Source organism: Pristis pectinata, chromosome 38 (assembly GCF_009764475.1).
Source record: "Pristis pectinata isolate sPriPec2 chromosome 38, sPriPec2.1.pri, whole genome shotgun sequence".
NCBI classification, from domain to species: domain Eukaryota; kingdom Metazoa; phylum Chordata; class Chondrichthyes; order Rhinopristiformes; family Pristidae; genus Pristis; species Pristis pectinata.
In genome coordinates, this window is record NC_067441.1 from 589,675 (window position 1) to 607,264 (window position 17,590).

At 53.0% G+C, this 17,590-nt stretch overlaps 1 protein-coding gene across 2 annotated transcripts in view; it reads right to left on the reverse strand.

Annotated features, from left to right (window-relative positions):
• The window catches only part of LOC127586968 (neurexin-2-like), a 760,879-nt gene that overhangs the window by 465,792 nt on the left and 277,497 nt on the right, over window positions 1–17,590 (reverse strand). For both annotated transcript variants that reach the window (XM_052045024.1, XM_052045023.1), the window contains 2 exons: window positions 8,610–8,729; window positions 1,985–2,366 (listed from right to left, as the gene is read on the reverse strand). In XM_052045024.1, the coding sequence (XP_051900984.1) occupies window positions 1,985–2,366; window positions 8,610–8,729 (502 nt within the window). The remainder of the gene's footprint in view (window positions 1–1,984; window positions 2,367–8,609; window positions 8,730–17,590) is intronic.

A 17,590-nucleotide genomic window follows, 5' to 3' on the forward strand; every position in this document is an offset into this window, starting at 1 on the left:
AGGCTGACACATTGAGTGTAAGAGTTGGGAGGTCATGTTGCAGCTGGACAGGACATTGGTCAGGTCACACTTGGAGTATTGAGGAAGTTCTGGTCACCACACTACAGGACGGGTGTGGTAGCAATGGAGAGGGTGCAGAGGAGATTCACCAGGGTGTTGCCTGGAATGGAGGGCTGTGGTTATAGGGAGAGGTTGGATCCGCTGGGTTTGTTCTCACTGGGACAAGGGAAGCTGAGGGGTGACCTTAGCGAGGTTTATAACATTATGAGAGGCACAGATAGGGGAGGTAGTCAGAGTCATTTCCCCAGGGTAGGGGAGTCCAGAACAGGTTTAAGGTGAGGGGGGAGAAGTTTAAAGGGGACCTGAAGGGCAAATTCTCCACCCAGAGGGTGGCCATTATACAGAACGAGCTGCCAGAGGAGGTGGTTGAGGCAGGTACATTAACAACATTTAAAAGACACTTGGACAGGTCCACGGATGGGAAAAGAGGGATATGGGCCAAATGCGGGAAAATGGGACTGGCTTAGACGGGATTTTGGTTGACACGGACCAGTTGGACAGCAGGTCCTGTTTCTGTGCTGTAGGACTCTGTGACACCAAGTCCTATCGGGAAGAAAAATACTCGGAGAAGGGGATCAGGTGTAATATATCCAAGTTCACCGATCAGACAAAGCTGGTCAGCAGCGTGGGCTGTGAGGAGGTTGTAGAGGGGCTTCAGGGGGATGTAGAAAGGCTAAAGGGTGAAGCCAAGGTGAATAGAATACAGTGTGGAAGACGTGTCTGTCCACAGCCTCCTCTACTGCCACGTCGAGGCCAGATGCAGGTTGGAGGAACAACACCTCATATTCTACCTTGGTTGTCTCCAACCTGATGGCCTCAACATCAATTTCTCTGTGTTCTGGTAAACCCCCCCCCCCCCCCGCTCCCCTTTTTTTTGTCCTCTCTCCTCCCCCTTCCCTTCCCTCATTCCTATGGCCCCCTCATCCCTTCTCTTTCCCCTCCCTCGTCCTCATGACCTGCCCATTTATTCCCCACCTCCTTCCATGATCCACTCTCCTCTCCTACCGGATTCCTTCTTCTTCAGCCCTTTGCCTCTATCTATCACCTCTCAGCTTCTTACATCTCCCCCCTCCCCACCCGCCCACCTTCCCCCTCTCACCTGGCCTCACCTACCAGCCTGTGCTCCTCCCCCTCCCCCCACCTTCTTATTCTGGCTTCTGCCCTCTTCCTTCCCAGTCCTGATGAAAGGTCTCGACCCGAAATGTTTACTGTTTATTTCCCTCCATGGATGCTGCCTGACCTGCTGAGTTCCTCCAGCATTTTGTGTGTTGCTCCAGATTCCAGCATCTGCAGAATCTCCTGTGTCTCCACCTCCCTCCATCCCCCGAACATCCATGTGTCTGTCTAACAGCCTCTTAAACCCCTCCATCGTATCTGCCTCCACCCCCACCCCTGGCAGCGTGTTCCAGGCACCCACCGCTCTCTGTGTAAAAAACCTGCCCCACACATCTCCTTTAAACTTTCCCCCCTCACCTTAAATGCATGTCCTCGAGCATTTGATATTTCTACCCTGAGAAACAGATTCTGACTGTCCACCCTATCGATGCTTCTCATCATTTTATAAACTTCTCTCGGCCTCTGACACCCCAGAGAAAACAACCCAAGCTGTACGACTCTTTCAGTGACTGAGACCGTCAGAGGGCGAGAACCCAATGGGCCAACTGAACAAATGTCTGCCCGCAACCCCCCCCACCCCCCGAGACTTGTGCCGATGTGGGGAAACCACCTCCCCTGACCAGCCCTGTCTCATGGAGATCCCTCCCCTCACTACACCGATAGTGTGGGCTCATTCTCCAACAGAGGACAACCCCGTCAGCTCAGGAAGGGACGTACTGAAGCTTGGTTGCACAAGCTGTACTGGGAAGAGCCAGCCACAGCGGCCTCAGCCAGGAGAGAGCAGGGTGAGGTGTGGAACACAACCCACCCTTTGACTAGCTCCACCACAATGAAGTCATTGCCGTCCCCACTGTTGTACAAGATCAACCCATCGATCGCCGTGGTCTTGAACTGGAAGAAGAGGTGCATGGAGGTGTATGCCTGGAGAGTGGCCAACGCCAGGTAACTGGACTTGGCCTTGAACGTCACGGGGTCTGCGATGATGTCGCGCATTCCAAAGAAGGCGTTGAGCTCACAGTAGCTGATGTCGCCATTCTTGCACAGGTCGATGTAGTGCATCCCATTGAAGCTGAGGCTCTGCAAGTGCCCAATGAAGTTGGAGGGGACGATGGAGATGAAGCGTTTCTCTGTCATGATGCCCGTCTCAATGTTGTGGAACTCCAGCCTGGTGTGATCTCCAGCCATCTGCCCTGGAGAGAACAAAGCAAGACCTTCGGGCAAAGCAGTGGGCAACAATGTCATAGACAACTGCCCCAAACCACCCAAACCTCCCCAAAACCTTCTCAAACGGTTGGCAGGGGGATGGGAACCCAAGTGCTAGGTCAGAGGATGGGGCAGTTGGTGTACAGGTTGATGCAGCGTGTAGAGGAAGGATAGGCAGTTGATTTGGCAAAATTGCAGTCAGCTGGTGGGTTGAAGTGTCTATTTTAATGCGAGAAGTATCAGGAACAAGGGTGATAGAGCATGGGGCAGTGCTTGGAACTATGACGTGGTGGTCATTAGAGAGATTTGGCTGTCACAAGGGCAGGAATAGCTGCTGGATGTTCTGGGGCTTCTATATTTCAAAAGGGACAGTGAGGGAGGTAAAAGAGGTTGGGGAGTGGCTTTGCTAATCAGGGATAGTATCACAGCTGCAGAAAGGGAAGACGTCCTGGAGGGATTGTCCACTGAGTCAGTGTGGGTGGAAGTCAGAAACAGGAAGGGAGCGATCACTCTATTGGGAGTATTCTACAAACCACCTCACCCCCAATTGCAGCAGAGACACTGAGGAGTAGATCGGGAGGCAGATTTTGGAGAGGTGCAAAAATAACAGGGTTGTCGTCATGGGTGATTTCAACTTCCCTAATATTGATTGGCACCTCCTTAGTGCAAAAGGTTTGAATGGGGTGGAATTTGTTCGGTGTGTCCAGGAAGGATTCCTGACACAGTATGTGGACAGGCCGACTGGAAGAGAGGCCATTCTGGATCTGGTACGAAGCAATGAACCTGGTCGAGTGTTAGATCTCTTGGTGTGTGAGCATTTCAGAGACAGTGACTACAACTCCCTGACCTTTACCCTTGCCTTGGAGAGGGATAGGAGCAGACGGTATGGGAAAGTATTTAATTGGGGGAAGGGGAAATATGATGCCATTCAGCAGGAACTTGGGAGTGTAAGTTGGGAGCAGATGCACTCAGGGAAATGCACAATGGAAATGTGGAGGTTGTTTAACTTGCATGGGGTTCTGGATAGGTTTGTCCCACTGAAGCAGGAAAAGGATGGTAGGGTGAAGGAACGATGGTTGACAAGAGATGTGAAACATAGAACACTACAGCACACTACAGACCCTTTGGCCCACAATGTTGTGCCGACATTTTATCCTGCTCTAAGATCTATCTAACCCTTCCCTCCCAAATAGTCCTCCATTTCTCTATCATTCATGTGTCTACCTAAGAGTCTCTTAAATGTCCCTAATGTACCTGCCCCACAACCTCTGCCAGCAGTGCGTTCCACGCACCCACCACTCTCTGTGTAAAAAAGTACCCCTGACATCCCCCTTATACCTTCCTCCAATCACCTTAAAATTATGTCCCCTCGTGTTAGCCATTGTCACCCTGGCAAAAAAGTCTCTGACTGTCCACTCAATCTATGCCTCTTCTCATCTTGTACACCTCTATCAAGTCCCCTCTCATCCTCCTCCTCTCCAAAGAGAAAAGGCCTAGCTCACTCAACCTATCCTCATAAGACACGCTCTCCAATCCAGGCAACATCCTGGTAAATCTCCTCTGCACCCTCTCTAAAGCTTCCACATCCTTCCTATAATGAGGCAACCAGAACTGAACACAATACTCCAAGTGTGGTCTGACCAGAGTTCTATCGAGCTGCAACATTACCTTGCGGCTCTTGAACTCAATCCCCTGACTAATGAACACCAACACTCCATACGCCTTCTTAACAACCCTATCGACCTGCGTGGCAACTTTGAGGGATCTATGGACGTGGACCCCAAGATCCCTCTGTTCCTCCGCATTGCTAAGAATCCTGCCATTAACCTTGTATTCTGCCTTCAAATTTAACCTTCCAAAGTGAATCACTTCAACTTTTCCGGGTTGAACTCCATCTGCCACTTCTTAGCCCAGCGCTGCATCCTATCAATGTCCCTCTGTAACCCTCAAAAACCTTCGACACTATCCACAACACCACTAACCTTCGTGTCATCTGCAAACTTGCTAACCTACCCCTCTACTTCCTCATCCAAGTCATTTATAAAAATTACAAAGAGCAGGGGTCCCAGAACAGATCCCTGTGGAACACCACTGGTCACTGACCTCCAGGCAGAATACACTTCATCTAAAACCACCCTCTGCCTTCTATGGGTGAGCCAATTCTGAATCCACACAGCCAAGTTTCCCTGGATCCCATGCCTCCTGACTTTCTGAATAAGCCTTCCATGAGGAACCTTATCAAACACCTTACTAAAATCCATGTACACCACACCCACTGCTCGACCTTCATCAATGTGCTTTGTCACATCCTCAAAGAATTCAGTCAGGCTCGTGAGGCACGACCTGCCCCTCACAAAGCTATGCTGACTGTCCCTAATCAGCCTCTGCTTCTCTAAATGCCCATAAATCCTGTCTCTAAGAATCTTCTCCAGTAATTTGCCCACCACTGAAGTAAGACTCACTGGTCTGTAATTCCCAGGGTTATCCCTACTCCCTTTCTTGAACAAAGGAACAACATTTGCCACCCTCCAATCATCTGGCACTACTCCTGTGGCCAGTGACGATGCAAAGATCATTGCCAAAGGTGCAGCAATCTCTTCCCTCGCTTCCCGTAATAACCTTGGAAATATCCCATCCGGCCCCAGTGCCTTATCTATCTTAATGTTTTTCAAAAGTTCCAGCACATCCCCTTTCCTCACGTCGACATGTCCTGGCGCATCAGCCTGTCGTACGCCATCCTCACACACATCAAGCAAAGTATTCATTAAGGACCTCCCCTACCTCTTCCGACTCCAGGCACATGTTTCCTCTTTTATCCCTGATCGGTCCTACCCTCACTCTAGTCATCCTCCTATTCTTCACATACGTGTGAACGCCTTGGGGTTTTCCTTGATCCTACTCGCCAAGGACCTCATGCCCCCTTCTAGCTCTCCCAAGTCCATTCTTAAGCTCCCTCCTGGCTACCTTGCCACTCTCCAGAGCCCTGTCTGATCCATGCTTTCTAAACCTCAGGTAAGCTTCTTTCTTCCTCTTGACAAGATATTCTACATCTCGTGTCAACCACGGTTCCTTCACTCTACCATCCTTACCCTGCCTCAACGGGACAAACCTCTGAGGTCGGGGCTCACCGTGTGTGCCGACTGGGCTGCCAATTCCTTACCCTGCCTCAACAGGACAAACCTCCGAGGTCGGGGCTCACCGTGTGTGCCGACTGGGCTGCCAATTCCTTACCCTGCCTCAACAGGACAAACCTCCGAGGTTGGGGCTCACCGTGTGTGCCAACTGGGCTGCCAATTCCATTCCCATTAATCCTACGCTCAGGGAAATTCACAGCGGCCAATTAACCCACTGATCCTGCACATCGTTGGGATGTGAGGGAAACCCACGCGGTCACAGGGAGAACGTGCAAACTCCACACAGACAGCGCCAGAGGTCGGGATCGAACCCAGGTTTCTGGAGGTGGGAGGCAGCGGCTCTAACTTCGCCGCCCTGGATACCTTGGGAAAGTAAAACAGCAGACGGAGGAGATGTGGACGGGCTGGTGAACGGGGAGATAGGGGGGCGTCACAGGGTCATGCAGCATTGAAACAGGCCCTTTGGCCCAACCCATCCATGCTGACCAAGTTGTCTATTCCAGATAGTCCCATTTGCCCGCGTTTGGCCCATATCCCTCCAAACCTTTTCTATCCATGAACCTGTCCAAGTGTCATTTAAACTCTGTAATTATACCTGCCTCAACCACTTCCTCTGGTAGCTCGTTCCACAAAGACATTCAGACATGTCCATGGATGGGAAAGGTTTAGAGGGATATGGGCCAAACGTGGGCAAATGGGACTGGCTCAGATGGACATCTTGGTCAGCATGGACCAGTTGGGCCGAAGGGCCTGATTCTGTGCTGTGTGACTCTGTAACTATGACAGATAGGTGGGGCAGGCTTGAGGGGCCGAGTGGCCTCCCCCTGCTCCCACACTCGTGGTCCTTTGCTTCAGTTCCCTCCCTCTCACTTGGCAGAAACTTTCTTCAGTCTCCGGAGCAGAGACACAGGATCACTGACCAGGGAAGAACCAGTGGTCCAACGCTGCCCTCTCGTGGCCATGCACCAACTGCAGCTGGTCCAGGGATTCTGCAGCAAGTCCATCTGCACTGGCATTGCAGGGGCTGGGAGGGGGGTGTGGGGGCGGGGTGAGAGAGAGACGGGGAGGGGTGTAGGGGCCGGAGGGGGTCACAGAGACGGGGAGGGGTGTAGGGGCTGGAGGGGGTTACAGAGACGGGGAGGGGTGTAGGGGCTGGAGGGGGGTTACAGAGACGGGGAGGGGTGTAGGGGCTGGAGGGGGTTACAGAGACGGGGAGGGGTGTAGGGGCCGGAAGGCTTTATACATATATTGTCAGTGATGGGATGTCCGGGTAGAAGTAGTTGAAGGGATGGGGAAAGATGTCGTGGTTGGTGGGAGATGGAAAGGAACAAGTTATCTTGTTGGAACAGCCTGAGGTCACCTATAGACCCAAACCGGGTACGGACGGTCTGGAGTCACATATAGACCCAGGCCGGGTACGGACAGTCTGGAGTTACATATAGACCCAGACCGGGTACGGACGGTCTGGAGTCACATATAGACCCAGGCCGGGTATGGACGGTCTGGAGTCACACATAGACCCAGACCGGGTAAGGGTTTCTGCTGAGCCGTAGTGTGAGGAGGTGGAGTTGGGGTACAGACCACAGACGTAATGTAATGTGGAACGGTGACTGACACCCAGAACAGAGTCACACAGCACGGAAACAGGTCCTTCAGCCCAACTGGTCCATGCCGACCAAGATGCCCATCTGAGCTAGTGCCATCTGCCCGTGTTTGACCTATCTCTCTAAACCTTTCCTATCCATGGACCTGTCCAAGTGTCTTTTAAACACTGTAATTGTACCTGCCTCACCCACTTCCTCTGGCAGCTCGTTCCATATGTGGACCACCCTCTGGGTAACAAACTTACCCCTCAGGTCCCCTTTGAATCTCTCCCCTCAAGCCTGTGCCCTCTAGTTTTGGACCACCCTACCCTGGGGAAGAGACGGCAACCATCCACCTTATCTGTTCCCCTCTGTATGGTGACAGAAGTCCTTGATCTGTGGCGTTGATGTATGAAGAGGTCTGAAACAAGTCACTGAAGGCCAACATGCAAGGGACGCAAGTGATTCAGGAGGCCAAGTGGTCCGTTGGTGTTCACCATGAGAGGACTTGATCACAGGAGTAAAGACATCTTATGCAATTATACGGAGCCTTTGGTGAGACCACCCCTGGAGTATCGTGGGTGGTTCTGGTCACCTTACCTCAGAGAGGAGAGACTTGCCACAGAGGGCGTGCGGTGAAGATTCACCAGATGGGTTCCAGGGACGGTGGGCTTGATGTACAAGGATGGACTGAGCACACTGGGACCGTGTTTCTGAGTTTGGAAGAACAAGCGGGAATCTGATTGGATCTGACAGAATTCTGACAGGGCTCCGCAGACTGGATGCAGGGAGGATGTTCCCCAGCTGAGGATTTCAGACCAGGGGTCCCAGTCTCAGAATGAGGGGTCCGCTATTTAGGACTGAGATGGAGAGACGCTTCTTTACTCAGGGGATGCTGAATCGATGGGAGATCTCTGTTCCAGAGGGTGGTGGGGCTCAGTCACTGAGTTCATTCAGAACAGGACACCCCTGGCTAATGTTCTGCCCTTCCCACTGTGAAAGTTTATAAAATTAGGACAGGCATCAATGCAGTAGACAGTCAGAGTCTCTTCCCAGGGTAGGAATGTCAGGTACTTGGGAACACGCATTTAAGGTGAGGGGGGAAAGTTTAAAGGAGATGTGTGGGGCAAGTTTTTATTACACAGAGAGCGGTGGGTGCCTGGAACGGGTTGCCAGGGGTGGGGGTGGAGGCAGATGCAATAGAGGGGTTTAAGAGGCTGTTAGACAGACACATGGATGTGCAGGGAATGGAGGGAGATGGACCATGTGCAGGCAGAAGGGATTTGGTTTAATTCAGCATCATGTTCAGCACAGACACGGTGGGCTGAAGGGCCTGTTCCTGTGCTGTACTGTTCCGTGTTCTGTGTCCTATGTCTGTCCTATGTCCTATAGGTGGACAGATTTCTGGATGCGATCGAGGTTCAGAGGGCAGGAAAGTGGTGCTGAGGTCGAGGATTAGCCACGAATGGGGCAGCATGTGGAGGGCTGAGTGGCCTCTCGTGCCCCAGCCTACCTTCCACGGTGATGTTGTCCACAGACAGCTGCAGGCCCTTCCCTCGGCGGACAACACGGACGCTGTGCCACTCGTTGTCGTTCACCTTCTGCCCCGCGTACAGCGTCTCGGGCCCTTTGCCTGCGTCACAAGGTGGGGGGAAGAGGCGTTAGAGCTAAAGCGCGACCCCGCTGGCTCGCGCACACGCAGACCGGAGCGCGCTGGAGGGGGAGTGGGGGAACACGGGCCAACTGCCCGCCGCTCAGGAGGTCACTCCCGCTCCCCAGACCGGCCGTCGATCTCCTTCCATTTTGTCCAGCCGGGAATGGGAGACGTGACACCCACACGCTGCCCACTCTTGGCTGTAGGGAGGACCTCCTGCGGTCCACTCAGTGGGACATCCCCCACAATCACCCCCCCGCTTCATCACACCTCAAGTTCTCTTCAACAACAATGTCTCTTGAAACTATGTACTTCTTTTGTTTGCTTCTCTCGGCCCCCCCACCCCCCCCCACCCATCGGGGGCCACCCCTGGTGGGATCAAACCCTGTAACAGCCGGCATTTGGCTTCCGATCCCTGGATGTTTTATAAATAAAGAGAGTAACTTTCCCTGGGTAGATCGGGCAACGCAAACATCGCAGCAACGTGCAGGATGCTGGAGGAGCTCAGTGGGACGGGCAGCATCTGTGGATGGAAATGGATGGTTCAGTCCAGTCTAGGTGAAGGGTCTCGACTGTCCATTTCCCTCCACAGACGCTGCCTGACCTGTTGAGTTCTTCCAGCAGATTGTCTGTTGCTCTAGATTCCAGTGTCTGCAGTCTCTCGTGTCTTGGTGGATGGTCGAGGTCAAGTTCCTGGTTTGAAAAGGAGTCATTGGTTCATACAGCACGGATCCATATTGACCCAGATTCCCATCCAAGCCAGTCCTACTTACCCACGTTTGGCCCATATCCCTCCAAACCTTTCCCCTCCATGGACCTGTCCAAGTCCCTTTTCGATGTTGTTAATGTACCCACCTCAACCACTTCCTCAGGCAGCTCGTTCCACATACCCACCACCCTCAACGTGAAGAAATTACCCCTCAGGTTCCTATTAAATCTCTCCCCTCCCACCTTAAACCTGTGCCCTCTAGTTCTCGATTCCCCAACCCTGGGAAAAAGGGATATATTTAAACATTTCCACTCTTTAAAGCCACTCTTCAACACAACATCTTCTGCAGAGCCTCTCCACCCCGCGCCACACCCTCTTGTTTGCTTCCTGCCTCCAATATAGTCAATCCTGTGTGTTGTGCTGAGACCAATCTCCCACTGTGTGGTGAGTTGGCAGCGGTAATGTCTGGGAGAGATCCCCCAAACTCCGTCTCCACACAACCCTCCGGAACCCCTGGAGGGACATGAACCAACATCAGTGACCTGTCCCAGACTGACCTCCCCAGCACTGAGACCCTGGTCACACCCCGTCAACTGCACTGGGTAGGACAAGTCACTCACCATCCCCACCCCACCCCCCCACACCAGACTCCCAGAGTAGACCCTCTGTCCCGAGCTCTGTCACCGGGGCGGGCAGAGGGAAAGGTTCAAGGATGTGCTCAAAGCCTCTGTGAAGAAGTGCCCCGTCCCCACCGACCCCTGGGGATCTCTCTCCTGCCACCTCTCACCGTGGAGAAGGAACGTTGGGGATGGGGTTGAGCACCTGGAGCCCGTGCACTGGGAGCTCACAGAGACCCTGTGTAAGCAGCAAAAGGAGCGCACCCCCTCACACACCTCCTGCCCCGTCTGTGGTCCCCACATCGGCCTCATCAGTCACCTCAGGACCCACAGAGCAAGACCCCCAGGTACTGCCTGAGGAGAGGACAGACCCACGGGTACTTACTCCCCGAGGGACCGTCCCACTCTATCAGGAGCAAGTGTCCAATCCAGGCCCAAGTTTTACCCCTGGTGGTTGCGTTGCTGAGCTGGTAACCTGGAGGTCGGGGCCATCATCCAGAGCTGTGAGTTCAAGTCCCAGTTAGGGATTTAAATTCAAGTGACTGACAACCTTCAGCCTTGGTAATGATGAGTGTAAACTATGGGACTGTTCACGCGAAACCCTCTCCCTTCACTGGAACCCGACAATAGAACAGCACAGCACAGGAACAGGCCCTTCGGCCCACCGTGTCTGTGCTGAACACGATGACAAATTAAACAAAATCCCTTTTGCCTGCACACGGTCCATCTCCCTCCATTCCCTGCACATTCACGTGTCTGTCTAACAGTCTCTTAAACACCTCCGTCGTATCTGCCTCCACCCCCACCCCTGGCAGCCCGTTCCAGGTACCCACCACTCTCTGTGTAAAAAACCTGCCCCACACATCTCCTTTAAAGTTTCCCCCTCTCACCTTCAAACTATGCCCTCTGGTATTAGATATTTCCACCTTTGGAAAAGGACTCTGCCTGTCTACTCTGTCTGTGCCTCTCATAGTTTTATAAACTCCCCTCAGCCTCCATCGCTCCAGAGAGAACAACCCAAGTTTGTCCAACCTCTCCTTATAGCTCATGCCCTCTAATCCAGGCAGCATCCTGGTGAACCTCTGCCCTCTCCAAAGCCTCCACACCCTTCCTGTAATGAGGTGACCAGACAGGAAGGGAATCTGCTGGTCCAATCTCTTTGTGACTCCTAACTGTTCCCAGAAGTGACTCACCAAGGGCAGCAACCAATGAGCAGTCAACATTTCCCAAGGAACACACCTCACCCCACCGCACCCTCAGGCAAGGTACCTTTGTTCTGTACTTGCCTCTGGGATGGCCATTGAGACCCCACCCAGGAACACCCACACAGACCCCAGTCAGATGGCACTGCCCCTTGGTGAGCCCACTCCAGGACATAACCACTGGATAACCCAAAAGGCAAGTGAACCTTCGTTCTAGATGACTTGGAATGCGGGGATCTCCTCGCAAAGGTCCAGCACCTGGGTGGGACCAGAGCTGGAGACCCACAGCAAGTCTGAGGGAGAGTGGACCTGCTGAATGGATTCCGGGGAAGTGGAGGCTGCCCTACCAGAGGGGAGTGACGTACTCACTGGAGGAACGCTGGAGATCTCACTGAGAGGGTGAGCACTGAGAGGCTGGTTCTGGGGGGGTGGGGGCTACAGTCGTGGGTTACAGGAGCCGGTGCCCTCAGTCTCTAGTGATAGGACCACACTCACCGGTGAGTCAGGGTGCAGCCCGGAGCCACACATCTGGGCATACCAGCCCCCCTCACTGGCAGCCTCTCCCCACCAAGCCCCAGGGCAGGTCATTGCTGGGGAACGTGAGTGACGAGCACCAGCTCCCAACACAGCAGCAACACCGGCGGTCAGTCTGACAGCACGGCGAGGTTCGTACCTCGGATGTTGACTCTGGAGGACCGAACATGTGACAACCGGTGCTCTGCGCAGTGTCGAGGCATCATTCCAGTTATACCTGGAGGGGTTTTTATTCATTGTTGAAGGTGAACATCACCGGCCAGGACCAGCGTTTATTCCCCCGCCCCTGAGTGCCCTGTGAGAAGGAGGGGGTGAGCCGCCCCTTCCGACCGCTGCAGTCCGTATGGGGAAGGGGCTCCCACGGTGCTGTTGGGGAGGGAGCTCCAGGGTTTAGACCGAGTGACAGTGAAGGAACAGCGAGATATTTCCCAGTCAGGGTGGGGTGTGACTGGCAGGGGAACCTGCAGGTGGTGGTGTTCCCCTGCACCCGCTGCCCCTGTCCTGGGTGGGAGAGGTGGTGGGTTTGGGAGGTGCTGTCGGAGTAGCCTGGGCGAGTAACCACGGGGCGTTGTGTAGACGGTGCACACTGCAGCCACTGTACGTCGGTGGTGGAGGGAGGGAGTGTGTAGGCGGGGGTGAACGGGACGCGGATCGAGCGGGCTGCTTTGTCCTGGACGGTGTCGAGCTCCTCGAGAGTTATTGGATCCGCACTCACCCAGGCCAGCGGGGAGTGTCCCTTCACACTCCTGACCTGTGCCGTGTAGATGGAGGAAAGGCCTTGGGGTGTCAGGAGGTGAGTCCCTCACCGCGGGATCCCCACCCCCTGACCTGCTCCTGTAGGCACGGGGTTTATGTGGCTGGTCCAGTGGAGGTCTGGTCAGTGGGGACCCCCAGGATGTTGATGGAGGGGGACTCCGTGATGGGAATGCCATTGAATGCTGAAAACACTGCAAATACTCTGCAGGTCAGATCTGAAATGTTAACTGATTCTCCTCCCACAGACGCTGCCTGACCTGGTGAGTGTTTCCAGCATTTTCTGTTTGTGTTTTAGATTTCCAACAGCTGCAGTTTTTTTGATTTTCAACGCCAGTGGATGTTCAGGGTAGGTGGTTAGACTCTCGCTGGTTGGAGATGGTCACTGCCTGGGACCTGTGTGACACATATGATACTCACCACATATCAGCCCATGTCTGATTGTCCTCCAGGTCTCATTGCCTGCAGGCATGGGCTGCTTCATATACTGAGGAGTTGTGAGTGGAATTAAACACTGTGAAATCATCAGCCCACTTCAGGCCTCCTGACGGAAGGAAGGTCGGTGATGAAGCAGCTGAGGATAGTTGGGCCCAGGACACTGCCCTGAGGAACTCCTACGGTGGTGTCCTGGGGATGACTGACTCCAACACCCACACCCATCTCCCCCTGTGTGAGGTCTGGGGTGTTTCCCCTTTGATGTCCATTGACCATTGTTCCCAGGGCTCTGCAATATTATGGGCAGTCACCTCATCTCTGGACTTCAGACCTTTGGTTCTCAGAGACATAAGTGTGATCGTCTTCGGGAGGTTCTTGCTGCTGCCTGCCCTAGGGAAGGTCATCAGCAGGTCTTCCCCAAACACCCTCACTCAGTGGTCGAAGAGCTGCTCCCTGAATCACGTTCCATCCTGAGCAGCTGACATTCATCGGGTGACAACTCCAGGAAGCAGCACCGACCACTCTTGACTCCCGTCGTTTGGGAAGTCCTGTGGGAGATCCCTCTCAAACGTGCCCGTCTGCAGAAACCGATCTCTGTCACGTCTGCTACCTGATAGCCCGTGATCTGTGGTCCGAAGCACCGGTCCACAGTGCACCCAATCTCAGCACAGGCCGGCTGTATCCCCACTCCATCATTTCCTTATCCTCCTCACTGCACCTGTCCTCCCACACCCTTCCCCTGCGCTGGCGCTGATGGAAACTGTTCAATCTGTGGCACTTCCACTTCAAAACAGAGATCACCCAACCTCAGCCGTGGTAACTTCATGGTCAATGTCTGCCTCCATGGAGTCCAGAATGATGAGGGGGATCTCATTGAAACCTACCAGATACTGAAAGGCCTGGATAGAGTGGACGTGGAGACTCTTCCATCAATGGGAGAGTCTAAGATCTGAGGGAATGAAGGGACGTCCCTTTAGAACTGAGAAGGAGGAGGAATTTCTTCAGCCAGAGGGTGGTGAATCTGGAATTCGTTGCCACAGGCGGCTGTGGAGGCCAAGTCATTGGGTGTATTTAAGGCAGAGATTGACAGGTTCTTGATCGGTGAGGGGGTTCGGGGTTACAGGAAGAAGGTGGGAGAATGGAGTTGAATAAGTATCAGCTCTGATCGAATGGTGGAGCAGACTCGATGGGCCGAATGGCTTAATTCTGCTCCTATATCTTATGGTCTCACAGTCTTCATGGACAGGTTGCTCTTGAGACATGAGGAGTGGTCCGTGATTTCCAGAGTCTTGTGTGGACCTTAATGAACACCCAACCTTAGCCACTGCAATAAGTAAGGAGCCCCAAGCCGTTAGAACACAGAACATAGAACAGTACAGAACAGGAACAGCCCCTTCAGCCCACAATGTTGTGCCGAACGTTGGTTTGTTCCCCAAAGCCAACAAGAGGCTGAGCTGAACTCTCAGCAATTCCAAAACAACGGTCCCCTTGTGCAACACCACCATCTGATCATCAAGGTCCACGCGTGGCTCAGGAAAACACGGACCACTCCTCACATCTCAGGAGCCACCTCTCCATGAAGGCGGACATCATCGATGAAGTCACCACGGCCCAACGTGCACCAGCACAACCATTGGCCACCTGGGGGACAAACCCGTGGTGTACCGAGCAGTGGTGATCCCTGCCCTCCTGAACACTTCTGAGACCAGGACCACCTGGAGCAGGCACTGGGGAGATACCACCAACACCGTCCCCACTGGAAGACAAGCAAACCAACAACAGTGTCCTCTCCTGGGCCGACAGCCCCAGCGTCGAGACCCTGGTTATCATCAGTTGGCTCCTTGACCAACAACAGCTTCCTGAAGCAGACCCCCCGTTCCAAGCTCTGTCAAGGGAAGGTGCACACAGAGGAAGCAATCCGAGAGTGTTAACCATGGAACATAGAACATTACAGCACAGTACAGGCCCTTCGGCCCACGATGTTGTGCCGACATTTTATCCTGCTCTAAAATCAACCTAACCCTTCCCTCCCAGATACCCCTCCATTTTTCTATCATCCATGTGCCAATCTAAGAGTTTCTTAAATGTCCCTAATGCATCTGCCCCACAACCTCTGCCGGCAGTGCGTTCCATGCACCCACCGCTCTCTGTGTAAAACTTACCCCTGCTATCCCCTCTGTACTTTCCTCCAATCACCTTAAAATTATGTCCCCTTGTGTTAGCCATTGTCCCCTGGGAAAAAGTCTCTGACTGTCCACTTGATCTATGCCTCTTATCATCTTGTGCACCTCTATCACGTCACCTCTCATCCTCCTCCCCTCCAAAGAGAAAAGCCCGAGCTCACTCAACCTATCCTCATAAGACATGCTCTCCAATCCAGGTAGCATCCTGGTAAATCTCCTCTGCACCATCCCTAAAGCTTCCACATCCTTCCTATAATGAGGCGACCAGAACCAAACACAATACTCCAAGTGTGGTCTGACCAGAGTCCTATAGAGCTGCAACATCACCTCGCGGCTCTTGAACTCAATCTCCCGACTAGTGAAGGCCACACGCCATACGCCTTCTTCACCCTATCGACCTGCGCGGCAACAACTTTAAGGGATCTATGGACGTGGGCCCCAAGATCCCTCTGTTCCTCCACAATGCTAAGAGTCCTACCAATGTTCTCAAAGCCTGCCTGACAAAGTGTAACATCCTTGGCAATTCATGGGGATTCCTGATCCATAACTGCTCGAAATGGAGAAAGAACATTTGGGATGGAGTCAAGAACTTAAGTCAACATACATATAAGATGAGAGGGGGTAAGTTTAAAGGAGATGTGCGGGACTTTTTTTTACACAGAGTGGTGGGTGCCTGGAACGGGCTGCCAGGGGTGGGGGTGGAGGCAGATATGATAGAGGCATTCAAGAGGCTCTTAGATAGACACGTGAATGTGCAGGGAATGGAGGGATATTGACCTTCTGTAGGCAGAAGGGATTAGTTTCGTTAGGCATTTAACTACCAGCTTAATTAGTTTGGCACAACATTGTGGGCCAAAGGGCCTGTCCCTGTGCTGTACTGTTGTGTGTTCTGTGTGAGAACCTCCAGTCCATTGGTTGGGAGTCTACAGAAGAACAAATCAACCTCCACCAGCCCTGTCGAGCTGAGGAAGGAGCTGCCGTTCCCACCTTGGCCTCACCAGTCACCTCAGACCCCACAGTCGGGGTGAGTCACCCCAGGGGCTGTTGGGGAACATTGAGGATACTCAAGGCTGGAATCAGTCGATTTTTACAAACTACGGGAACTAGGGGATGGCAGGAAAGTGGGCGAGTTGAAGACGGGGCAGGTTTGAGGGGCTGAATGGCCTCCACTTTTCTTCTCCAAATCTGGTACAAAGTGGACACCTGACACCCAGGGAGGGACATTTCCTGCAAAATGAGAAATTACAGGAGACTGACTGAGGTGTCAGACAGGAGGCCACTGATCCAGAGCGGCGAGATCAAATCTCATCAGGGAACTTAATTCCAACCAATTAAACGAATCTGGATTTACAGCTGAGCACTGTTAATGGTAGCCATGTCTTCTCAATTCTCAATTGGTCCACTGATGTCCTTTGGGGGGGAATCTGCAGTCCTTACCCGGTCTGGGTCTATATGTGACTCCAGACTGTCCATACCCAGTCCGGGTCTACTGTATATGTGACTCCAGACCGTCCATACATGGTCTGGGTCTATACGTGACTCCTGACCATCCGTACCCAGTCTGGGTCTATATGTGACTCCAGACCACCAATGTCCTTGACTGTGAACTGCCCCCCACCCCCCCAGTTCAGAGGTAATTGGGGAGGGGCAGTAAATGCTGGAGGAGACAACCTCCAGTACATGTGACTCCAGACTGACAAGCCTGAGGTCACTCCTCACTGGCCTCTGAAATGGAACGGTGAGACTCCAAAAACCATGAATGTAAAAGTCAGAGCTGTCAGAAGAGAACCAAATTCGGAAAAGTTTGCGAGGGGCCCCTTGGGAAATGTTGGATGCCTGCACTGGGAGCAGTTCCTGTTCAGCTCCAAGACATTCAGCCCGTTGTGCAGAGCAGGTTCAGCAGGATGCTGCCTGGTTTGGAAACTTCAGTTATGGGGAGAGCTCGGACAGGCTTGGTCTGTTCTTCCTGGAGCGAAAGAGCTGACAGAGGTTTATGAAATTCAGGTAGATAGAATCTTTTTCCCACGGTAAGGTTTCGAAAACAAGAGGGTGTGGGTCTCGGGTGAGAGGAAGGAGTTTTAAAGGGGATCTGAGGGGTGAGCTGTTTTACACAGAGAGTGGGTGATACCTGGAATGGACTGCCGGAGGGAGGGGTTGGATCTAAAAGACATTTAGACAGATACTTAAATAGATGAGGTATAGGATACAGTCCTAATGCGGGCAAATGAGATGAGTGTAGGTGGGCAAAAAGGTCAGCATGGACATGATGGGCTGAAGGGCCTGTTTCCATGCTGTACGGTTCAGTGAGTCTATGCCTGTTATGCTAACATTTATTGAACGAGGAATTGACTCCAAGAGTGGAGATGTTTTGCTTTAGTTATCGAGGCCACTGGTGAGACAGAAATGG